Here is an 11589-nt window from a genome sequence, read left to right as displayed (position 1 = left end):
TTAGCTCGCCGTGAAAACATTTTTCATAACTTCTTTTTCACGTGTAAAATTTTTTTTTTCTTTGAAAAATTAAGTTTAGTCTTTAATTTTCAAATACAATCAAAAAGTATTCGAAAACCTAGAAAAAAAAAATTATCATAAATCGGCTTTCAAAACTGGGCCCTTTATCTTTATCCGCCCATTTTTGCCCGTACCTAATGTTAAGTAACAAAATAAACTTATTAATTAACGTACACAAAACAAAATTAAACAACCTGTTACAATGAAACAATATTAATTAATCAACAACGAAAATTAAATAAACTTGTTAATTAATGACATTAAAAATCATATAACAATGATGGCAATAATTATAGGGCAATACTTTTCCCTTTCCCGCCAAGAAACTCCATGAGATGAAGGTGGAACATATAAGTTCTCGTCTCCAACATTTTTTTTTTTTGGGGGGGGGGTCTTTTGGCATGAGACTAAAAACCTTCATTTAAAAATAAGAAATTTGTTTTTCTTTATTTTAGTAAATTGTAAGAACTAATGAAAAGCATATAAATTTCAATGCTAATCATTTTTAACGTATCTTCTTTAATAATTAAAAACAGAATTTTAAATGTTAATTAATATTTAAACGTATCTTCATCTTAATAATTTTTAACGTATCTTCTTTAATAATTAAAAACAGAAATTTAAATGTTAATTAATATTTAAACGTACCTTCATCCACAGTATTTTAACGTATCTGTCATTAATAATTAAAAACAGAAATTTATATGTTAATTAATATTTAAACGTATCTCCATCTTAATTATTTTTAACGTATCTTCTTTAATAATTAAAAACAGAAATTTATAGGCTAAGTAATATTTAAACGTATCTTCATCTTAATTATTTTGAACGTATCTTCTTTAATAATTAAAAACAGAAAGTTAAATGTTAATTAATATTTAAACGTATCTTCATCTTAATTATTTTTAACGTATCTTCTTTAATAATTAAAAACAGAAATGTTAATGTTAGTTAATATTTAAACATATCTTCAGCTTAATTATTTTTAACGTATCTTCTTTAATAATTAAAACAGACATTTAAATGTTAATTATTATTTAAATGTATCCATCTTAATTATTTTTAACTTATCTGCTTTAATAATTAAAAACAAATTGTAATTAATATTTAAACATATCTTCATCTTAATTATTTTTAACGTATGTTCGTTAACAATTAAAAACGGGTGATTCTTTTTTGGGACGCCAGCACGCCAGCACGCCAAAAAGTACGTCACGGGCCAAATTTCATTCCGTCATAAAAACAACTTTATACAGAAAAAAACAACAACTTATTTTTACACTTATGTCGCGAATAAACATGAAATTATATATTGAAAACCGTGTTTATTATTTTTAATATCCAACAACGGAGTTGAAGTCAATGATTTCGATTTTAAAACAAAACTAATTTTTTTGATAAATCTCTGTTTGGCGTACTCATGAATTATTTTTTCTAAAGAATAAAATTGAATAAAGTTCATTTTTATAAAAATGTTTAGACATTTACCTAGCGAATAAGCATAAAAATATAGGTGAAAACCCGCGTTTATTATTTAAAAAAAAATTATACATCGGGTATAAAGTTAGCTTCTTTTTTTTCTTAAACGAAAGTGAATTTGATAAAATTGTGTTCGGCGTACTCATGATTTATTTTTTCTAAAGAATAACATTGAATAAAGCTTATTTTTACAAGAATGTTTACACATTTACCTAGCGAATAAGCATAAAAATATACATGAAAAACCGCGCTTATTATTTTTTTAAAATCAAAATTATACACCGGGTATGAAGTCAGTTTCGTTTAAGAAAAAAAATTATACTCTGTGTATAATTTTGATTTTTTTAAAAATAATAAACGCGGGTTTTCCTATATGTTTTTATGCTTATTCGCTAGGTAAATGTCTTAACATTCTTGTAAAACTAAACTTTATTCAATTTTATTCTTTAACAAAGATAATTCATGAGTACGCCAAACAGAGATTTATCAAAAAAATTAGTTTTGTTTTAAAATCGAAATCATTGACTTCAACTCGTTGTTGGATATTAAAAATAATAAACACGTTTTTCAATATATAATTTCATGTTTATTCGCGAGATAAAAGTGTAAAAATAAGTTTGTTTGTTTTTTTTTCTGTATAAAGTTGTTTTTAGGACGAAATGAAATTTGGCCCGTGGCGTACTTTTTGGCAAGCTGGCATCCTGGCGTCACAAAAAAGAATCACCGCATCTTCTTTAATAATTAAAAAGAGAAATATAAATGTTTATTAATATTTACACGTATCTCCATCTTAATTATTTTTAACGTTTCTTCTTTAATAATTAAAAACATAAATGTTAATATTTAAAGATATCTCCATCTTAATTAATTTTTAACGTATCTTCTTTAATAATTAAAAACATAAATGTTAATATTTAAAGATATCTCCATCTTAATTAATTTTTAACGTATCTTCTTTAATAATTAAAAACATAAATGTTAATATTTAAAGATATCTCCATCTTAATTAATTTTAACGTATCTTCTTTAATAATTAAAAACATAAATGTTAATATTTAAAGATATCTCCATCTTAATTATTTTTAACGTATCTTCTTTAAATAATTAAAAACAGAAATGTTAATATTTAAAGATATCTCCATCTTAATTATTTTTAACGTTTCTTCTTTAATAATTAAAAACATAAATGTTAATATTTAAAGATATCTCCATCTTAATTATTTTTAACGTATCTTCTTTAAATAATTAAAAACAGAAATGTTAATATTTAAAGATATCTCCATCTTAATTATTTTTAACGTTTCTTCTTTAATAATTAAAAACATAAATGTTAATATTTAAAGATATCTCCATCTTAATTATTTTTAACGTTTCTTCTTTAATAATTAAAAACATAAATGTTAATATTTAAAGATATCTCCATCTTAATTAATTTTAACGTTTCTTCTTTAATAATTAAAAACATAAAATTTAATATTTAAAGATATCTTCATCTTAATTAATTTTAACGTTTCTTCTTTAATAATTAAAAACATAAATGTTAATATTTAAAGATATCTTCATCTTAATTAATTTTAACGTTTCTTCTTTAAATAATTAAAAACATAAATGTTAATATTTAAAGATATCTCCATCTTAATTATTTTTAACGTATCTTCTTTAATAATTAAAAACAGAAATTCCTATGTTCATTAATATTTACACGTATCTTCAACTTGATTATTTTTTTATCCTCTTTAATAGTTAAAAACAAATTTTCATATTTATTAACAGTTTAAAATATCTTCCTCTCAATTATTTTAACGTATTTTCTTTTATCATTAAAAACAGAAATTGAAATGTTAATATAAATTTAAACGTATCTTCATCTTAATTATTTTTAACATATCTTCTTTAATAATTAAAAACTAATTGAAATGTTAATTAATATTTAAATGTATCTTCCTCTTCTTTAATAATTCTTCTTTAATAATTAAAAACAGAAATTTAAATGTTCATTAATATTTACACGTACTTTCATCGTAATTATTTTAATGTATCTTCTTTTATAATTAATTAATCAATATTTAAACGTATCTTAATATTAATTATTTTTAACGTATTTTCTTTAAGAATTAAAACAGAAATTTTAATTGTCATTAATATTTAAATGTATCTTAATCTTAATTATTTTTACATATCCTCTTTAATAATTAAAAACAAATTTAAATGTTAATTAATATTTAAACGTATCTTCATCTTAATTATTTTTAACGTATCTTCTTTTATAATTAAAAACACATTTAAATTTTAATTAATATTTAAACGTATCTCCATCCTTTTTATTTTTTACGCATCTTCTATAATAATTTTAAAAAATTTAAATGTTAATTGATATTTCAAGGTATCTTTATCTTAACTATTCTAGCGTATCTTCTTTAATAATTAAAAATAAAAATTTAAATGTTAATTTATATTTAAACGTACCTTCATCCTTAGTTTTTTTAACGTATCTTCTTTTATAATTAAAAACAGAAATTTAAATGTTAATTAATATTTAAACATATATTCATTTTAATTATTTTTAACGTACCGTCTGCAAATGTTAATCAATATTCAAACGTATCTTCATCTTAATTATTGTAAACGTATCTTCCTGAATAATTTTAAAAATGTACATTTTAATTTACATTTAAAATATCTTAATCTCATTATTTTTTACATATCTTCTTTAATAATAAAAAATGTTAATGTTAATTAATATTAAACATATCTCCTCTTTATTATTTTTAACGTATCTCCTTTAATAATTAAAAACAGATATTTAAATGTTAATTAATATTTAAACGCATCTTCATCTTAATTATTTTTAACGTATCTCCTTCTATCTATATATATAAAAGCGAAAATGTATGTATGTATGCGTGTATGTGTGTATGTTTATGTATCTGCAAAAAACTTTCGACAGACACAACAAAAATTCACAAACTCGGTATCATATTGAATCTCCATTCTTCGCCCGAAAAATATCGAAAAATTGGCCAAAAACGTTAATTCTTTTCACCCCGAAATCGAGAATTTTCGATCGACAGAGGGGGGGGGGTCAACAAAAACCGTCCTCTAGTGACGACGACCCGTTCTACGCATGCGCCAGATGACTTCATGACCTGATTTACTTTAAATAGTTGAAGAGCTGACTAAATTTTATGTACGTCGTGTTAGCTCAGTTGGTTAGCGCGTTGGGTTGTTATCTAAACGTTTTGGGTTCGAATCGTGGTGTGAGATGTCTTCTTTTTTTTTTCGATTTTTAAATTTAAATATTGAACCAGTGTTATTTAAGCCATTTTTCACGTAACGTTCGTTTTCCTGTTTTTTTTTTTTTTTTTTTTTTTACTTCGCTTATTCTTAGCGACACCCAAAAACACCCGGGTACCCACCAATTTTTTAAATTTTAATATCGAAACAGGCTTATTTAAGCCATTTTCACGTGTTTTTTGTTTGTTTTTATTTTTCAGAAGTTTTAACGTTCGTTTTTCTGTTTTCTTTTTTGTTTTTGTTTTCCAGATTTTTACACTTAACATCGTTCGTTTGCCTTACGTTAGTTTTTTTTTGTGTTTTTTTGCGATGTTTTGATTATCCCCCCCTCGCTTTATTTTTTAGATAAGTTTTAACGTTCGTTTTTCTGTTTTCTTTTTTTTACTTAGCTTATAACAAACAAACCTGGTCATTGACCTCATTAAAAACAACTGCTGAATAGCTATTGCTTACGTCGTCGTCGTAACGCTCGCACAAAATCTTAACTCTACAATTTCCGTGCGGACACCTGTCAATTTTGCTCTTACTGAAGAAATTTTATTATCCACTTTTTCCCGTGGAAGTTAATTCTTCTTAAACAATTAATCGTTACTACTAACTCTGAAACTGAAGGAAAAAATTACAAACAAAAAGAGAAAAATAGTAGAAATAGAATTTATTAACAAAGATATCTAAAGAAAAAGTAGTGACCTCTATGGGCTGCCAAAAATGTCCATCTGGCTTACAAGAGTCTTGTAGTAGTAACCAAAACGGGGGAGAGAGAGTGAAGGGAAATAGAAGGAAAGAGAGATAGAGAAGGAGGAAGAAGGGGGGAAAAAGGAGGGGAGCACTTACTGGAAGCTTCTGGGCGCCCTTTTACGAAAGGAACATTTAGAAAGTTCGTTTCCTTGTTGGTTTTATTTTTTGAGTTTGTGTTGTTTAAAAGTTCCCTTTTCCTTTCTTTTTCCTGGAAATTCGTTTTTCGTAGTCCTTCAGCAAGGTCGAAATTTCTTAAGGCTGAATATTCTGGTGTTTTCTGGTATCTTCGAAAACTTCCCTGCGGTGAATTTTCTGTTCAAAACTTCTATTATCTTTTCTCGATAATAATATTAGTTTTCAAGTGTCTTAGAAAACTTGGTTCTTCTGTTTAAAACTTCTATTATCTTTTCTCGATAATAGTATTAGTTTTCAAGTGTCTTAGAAAACTTGGTTCTTCTTTTCAACGAATTTAATGTCTCGTCAAGACAGAGTTGTTCAACGCCTTAGTAAATTCCAGGCGTCCCTTTTTATCCGAGACCGACAGTTCGACAGTTCTGGTCTCCTCGAAGCCTTGTTCATAACTGCCCACTTTAACTCAAAATATCACACACGCGCGTCAATTTAGCGCGAAAACGTCTCATCCAATCAACGGGCATAAGGGAGTCAGGTGACATAAAAAAAAAGGGGGAATCTAGGGAAGGGGGTAGGAAAGGGGTTAAGAAGACAGGAAGGAAGAACCGAAACAGGAGAAAGAAAAGGGAAAGAAAGATGGTGGAAGATAATTTCCATACTCTCCCTAAAAAGAAAAAAAGACAAAAAGAAAAAATCCTCAAACAACAATCTAATACCAAACGTATTCTGGATTTCTTTCATTTAAAGATTTAACAGACCTTACAGGCCTAAACTGAAAGTTTTCCCTGTCCCGACTAGTCCCCGAGCTCAGAGAATTGCCCTCTCCATCGTTAGAAGCTTGGTGAGAGTGGGTTATGGAAAGTTCTAAAGGACACAAGTTCCTTAAGGAATGTTCCTGAGTGCTGCCATCACTCCTTCTGATTAAAGCTGACCGAACTAAGCTATCCGACCCAGAAGTTAGATTAACCACCCTTCCCAAGGACCAGTAAGGACGAGGCTTCATAGGGTTTTTTATCAAAACGACATCACCCAGCTTAATCATATTTTCAAAATCAGATTGGTAAAGATCCTGCGACAACTCCCTCAGACCCAAGAGATATTGTTCATACCATAGCCTTTTAAAACGATTCAAGAATTCATCTCTACATCCCAGACTCTCAATAAGATCTTCTTTACTCGGGGGGTTATTCGGGAAACAATCTTCTTCTAAGGACAAAAACACAGAGTTTTTATGGAAGGGATGCACAAAGGCATTAGGAGTAATCACCTCCAAGCCAGAGTCATCAGAGCAACGATAGGTCAAGGGCCGATCGTTAACAGATCCTTGCACATCTGACAGAACCGTCAAAAGTTGAAAATAACTTAACTTCCTACGTCCTATAACCTTGAAAAGACAACTTTTTACAACTCGAATTAATCTTTCCCACACAGCACCGTACCAAGCAGAATATAAAGGTATCGTTTGGTGTTTGATAAGATGGGCATCAACTGTCCCTCTAAATTCGTCAGACAAATAAACCTGTTTAACAAGGTCACAACCCGCCACAAAGGACTTTGCATTATCCGAATAAATGTGAGAAGGGACCCCATAAAAATTGAAAAATCTCAAAAATGCCAAAACCACAGACTGAGTGGTCATATCAGGCAACAGTTCCAAGTGTATAGCTCGCACACTAAAACAGGTGAAGATTAAAATATACATCTTTTTAGTTTCATCACCTTCATGCACCCACAAATGGCCAGTAAAATCGATCCCGGTGTGCAAGAACGGCTTAACTAAATTAATCCGATGCTTAGGCAAATTTGTAACCTTGGGATATCTAAAGGAAAGAGTGTTATATTTTTTGCAAACGACACAACAAGATATCACCATTTTAATAGCTTGTCTAGCTTTGGGTATCCAAAATCCCAACATTCTGAATTTGCTAAGCGTAGCAGCAATTCCCAGATGCTTACACTTCAAATGACAATCCATGATTATCAAACTTGTAACATGACAAGACTTAGGAAGCAGAATAGGATGAAGGACTGCATCAGAAAAATAAGTAGATTTACCAATTCTACCTCGTGAGCGAATCAATCCTTCATCATCCAAAAATAAATTAAATTTAGAAACCAAAGGGGGGGCTTCACCGCCATCAGACTTAGACAAATAATCCTTTTCCTTAGAAAGGAACAGTCCTTGTGTCATTCTGAGCAAGTACAATCTCGCCTTAATACTAGAGTCGAGAACAATACCTCTCATTTTTTATATAAATCGGAATACAGCAATCAAAACTCCAATGAGCTTCTTCAGCGAAGAAAATCTCTCTACTTCAATTATATAACTGCCCTGAAAGACAGGTTCACAACCAGTAACTGTACTGATCAACATCTGGCTAGCCGGATTAAGACAATTCAGGTCATAACTAGGCCAGATCAAATTATCTCCTCTCAACCATTCAGGCCCGAATAACCAACGAGTAAAAATCATTTTAAATTTATTCAGGGACATACCCCTCGTGACAAAGTCAGCAGGATTGTCATCAGTGTTCACATACTTAAACTTCACTGTCAAACCTTTATCACTAAGATTTTTTACCATCGCTTTTACATCCTTTAACCGGTTACGAGTGAATTGACATTTCGTATGGACATTGTCAGATAAAACCCAGGACAGTACTACCTGTGCATCTACAGCGATAATCACAGAACTGAGCACTTCCAAAGGGAGTATTTTCACCAGAACAGAAATGTGCTTCATGCATAAATATACCGCTAACAGCTCCAAGGTGGGTAAGGTTCTCTTAACAGAGGGAACAACCCTGGCTTTAGCGAATATCAGTCTGGCTTCTCCATGCTGATGTAAATATACCGCGATTCCATAGGCCAGGTTCGAGGCATCACAAAACACTATCAACGTGGCTGAAGAATCGGAAGCCACGGAGTAACGGTCGAATTCAAGCTCCCCGATACGTACCAGATCCTTATACAACTTCTCCCAGTCAACCATAATGTCGGGTGGGACCGGCTGGTCCCAGGATACTTTCAACTTCCACAATTTACTAAGAAGGATCCTACCTTTAATAGTAACAGGGAGCATTAAGCCAAGGGGGTCAAATACAGAGGAATTTACAGACAAAATATCCCTCTTAGAGGATACTGATCTTCCTTCAATGCAAGAACTTACTCGCATTTTGTCAGAGGAGGGGTTATACAAATAGCCCAATACCTTCTCAGTGTCAGAACTGTGGGAGGAGAGACTGCAACATTCGCTTAGCAAGCACTTCATTGTTGCTACAGCAATTCCTCAAGGAAAATCCACCTTCCCCCATGACAGAAACAGCTTCCAAGTACAGCTGCATCAGAACTTCAGCAGAATTATGAGTTTTCACCAGATTGTCCACATAGAAGTGGCCCAAAAGCATCTCCCTGCAAGGACCAGGAGGGTACTTCTCCACATGATATCGAACCATGTAGCTCAGTATGAAAGGACTGGATACAAAGCCAAATATAAGAGTGTTGTATCTAAAGCAGATCAACTCATCACCCAATCTTAAAAAGAAGCAGAATCTATTTTTGTCACGTTCGTCATTCAAACGAATCATTAAAAAGGCCTTCCGAATATCAGCCAGTAGAACATACTGGTTCATCCGAAACCGCAAAAGCAAATCCAGCATGTCAGTGTACATATTGACACCAGAATAAGCGCAGTCATTTAAAGAAGGTTTCCCACCGGTTCTCAAAGAACAATTGAAGACCGGTCTAATCTTGGTCGTGCACTGTAAATCCTGTTTTATCACCGGTCGATGAGGAATCCATACATATTTTTTAAAATCGGAAGGAGTAACCACAATCCTTTCAATTATTCCTTCCTTTTCTTGGTCTAAGAAGACCTGACAATAATCCTCGTACAACCTCTGTTCCGTCAGCTTCTTCGATACGCGATTCAAAACTGACAAAGACACCTGATGATTAGCAGGCACCGATTTTAATTTTTCTTCATTCCAAGGCAAATGACGTAGTAAGAGTTATCTATGAAGCGAATGGAGGAGCGAAAGGACTCAATCATATTCTTATCGAAATCACTGAATTCCTCCTCAACAATACCTATGGTTTCCAAACTAAACATTTTTTCCACAGTCCTCTCAACAGAAGACTCCTCAAAACAACTGAACGGATCAGTATACACAGACTTGGGGTTCAACGCAAAATATACATAGGTGAGGTCGCACACAGAGTGTTCCTTGACGACTTGAGCATAATTCAATTCCAACCCCTTTTCCAGGTCTTTGGGAGGAGGAGACCCAAAATCCGCCAGATCACCAAACAAAACCATTCCTTGGGGAAATTTCCACACAAGGCCCTCTCTAAACTCCTTTAAATTCATAGGTCCCAAAAACCTAAGCACGTCCACACCCAGTAAGCCATATACAGGCAAAGTGTCATCTCTCAACTCCGAGAAATTAGCAGCCAATTTGACCTGATGTTTCTTAAGGTCTTCTACCACAGAATTCAATCCGTGAACACGAAACGAAAGGTCCATATCATCATCCACCAAGAACAACAGTAACAACACAGAATGGCATGAATTTAGAAACCTCACTTGAAGATTAACTTCCTTCAAGTGTTTAACTTCTTTTCCCAAAAAGGTCTTAATCAGAAACTTACAATCTCTCATGGGAGTATTAATATCAGAAAAGGCATCCAACATTTTTCCAGACAAATAGGATCGCTCACTACCAGTGTCGATAAGGCAGTTGAAAGATACACTTTCACCAGATCCATTGTCGACGGCAACCTCAACAACAGGCAGTAACGAAGAGCTATTCAAGTGCCAACAAGCATTAGAAGCAGTAGATTCACCCCCAACTGAAGGACACAGCACTCTACAGTGACCCTTCTTATTACATAGCCAGCACATTCCATACTCCTCACCCTTGCAAATACATGACTCTTCTGCATGAGAAGGACTCGAGCACTTGCTACATAAGCAAATCTCCATACACCTCCTCAGCCGCTCTACATGAGAAGGAAAAAACCTGCAGGAATAACCGTTATGGTTATTGGTTCGGCAAAAATTACACTTAAATCCAATCTTAGTAGACTGGATATGAAAGTTTTCCAGCGTGGAAGGCTTTTCAGCGTCTGACGAACCCAAGAACCTAGGAGAAAAAGTTTTCTTAGGTATACTAGCCACCTTCCAAGGATATGTTTCCTTATTTTTACTAAACTTGGGACATTCAATTTTGGGCGTTATCCCCAGACGTTTCTCCTTAATAAGAGAGACTTTGAGATTTGCACTATCCTTCACTTCCACCGAAGGCTTGAGTCTCGACAATTTTTCCAAAACCTTCACTCGATGAAGAGCGCAATCCCTACTAAATGACCTTATCTCCCCCTTTCTGTTCCCTCAATTAAGTAAGCATTAATAATTTGCTCTTCTAACAAATCCTCCGAAGCAGTGTAATCATCTATCTGCTTTTTATACAATATATAACCTGCTTCGTTTATTTCGTCCAACGAGTCCAAGAACTCAAATACCGTTAAGATTTTGTCTCTAATCTTTCTTTTTTCAAATAACATTGAGGTAGTGGGAGAGGTAGTCATTTTAGAATACAAAACCCCGCCCCTTCTAACCTATCAACGGCTAAATGCTAAACCACTACCCTTTTGGTGCGCGCGCCACAACAACCCTTCTTGGCGCCAAAAATGCCTGTAAAAAAAAAGGAACAAGAAGCCAAAATGGCCGACGCAGAAACAAAGAAGAAGGAAGGAGGGAGGGGGGTACTATCTACGCGATGGACAGCAGCCGGTCATCAATAAGTCCAGACCAGTTCAGCAGAGAGTAGCTTACTAAACTGGCAGAGTTATTAACTCTATGAGTACCTATTTTTGGCAGAGTGA

The 11589-nt window shown here is 32.4% G+C and overlaps 3 protein-coding genes across 3 annotated transcripts; all 3 read right to left on the bottom strand.

Annotated features, from left to right (window-relative positions):
• Nucleotides 1–2259: 2259 nt before the first annotated feature.
• On the bottom strand, nucleotides 2260–7678 carry LOC145296216 (uncharacterized). Its single transcript, XM_080142427.1, has 2 exons — nucleotides 6467–7678; nucleotides 2260–2271 (listed from the first exon to the last, which is right to left on the bottom strand). Exons 1-2 carry the CDS (start codon nucleotides 7676–7678, stop codon nucleotides 2260–2262), a joined length of 1224 nt encoding a protein of 407 aa, XP_079998553.1.
• Nucleotides 7679–7951: 273 nt separating this feature from the next.
• On the bottom strand, nucleotides 7952–8878 carry LOC145296215 (uncharacterized). The gene has a single exon (XM_080142426.1). The coding sequence runs from the start codon at nucleotides 8876–8878 to the stop codon at nucleotides 7952–7954; it is 927 nt and encodes a 308-aa protein (XP_079998552.1).
• A 46-nt stretch (nucleotides 8879–8924) lies between these two features.
• Nucleotides 8925–9374, bottom strand: LOC145296214 (uncharacterized). The gene has a single exon (XM_080142425.1). It carries the CDS (start codon nucleotides 9372–9374, stop codon nucleotides 8925–8927), a length of 450 nt encoding a protein of 149 aa, XP_079998551.1.
• Between the last annotated feature and the right edge of the window lie 2215 nt (nucleotides 9375–11589).

The sequence above is a fragment of the Euprymna scolopes genome, chromosome 16, assembly GCF_053919585.1.
Source record: "Euprymna scolopes isolate OS-2025 chromosome 16, ASM5391958v1, whole genome shotgun sequence".
NCBI classification, from domain to species: domain Eukaryota; kingdom Metazoa; phylum Mollusca; class Cephalopoda; order Sepiida; family Sepiolidae; genus Euprymna; species Euprymna scolopes.
This window is presented reverse-complemented; position numbering and strand designations above follow the sequence as displayed.

Excerpts from the sequence above, each read along its gene's own strand:
- LOC145296216 (XM_080142427.1), bottom strand. The coding sequence starts at position 7,678 with ATGGATTGTCATTTGAAGTGTAAGCATCTGGGAATTGCTGCTACGCTT.
- LOC145296215 (XM_080142426.1), bottom strand. The coding sequence starts at position 8,878 with ATGCGAGTAAGTTCTTGCATTGAAGGAAGATCAGTATCCTCTAAGAGG.
- LOC145296214 (XM_080142425.1), bottom strand. The coding sequence starts at position 9,374 with ATGTACACTGACATGCTGGATTTGCTTTTGCGGTTTCGGATGAACCAG.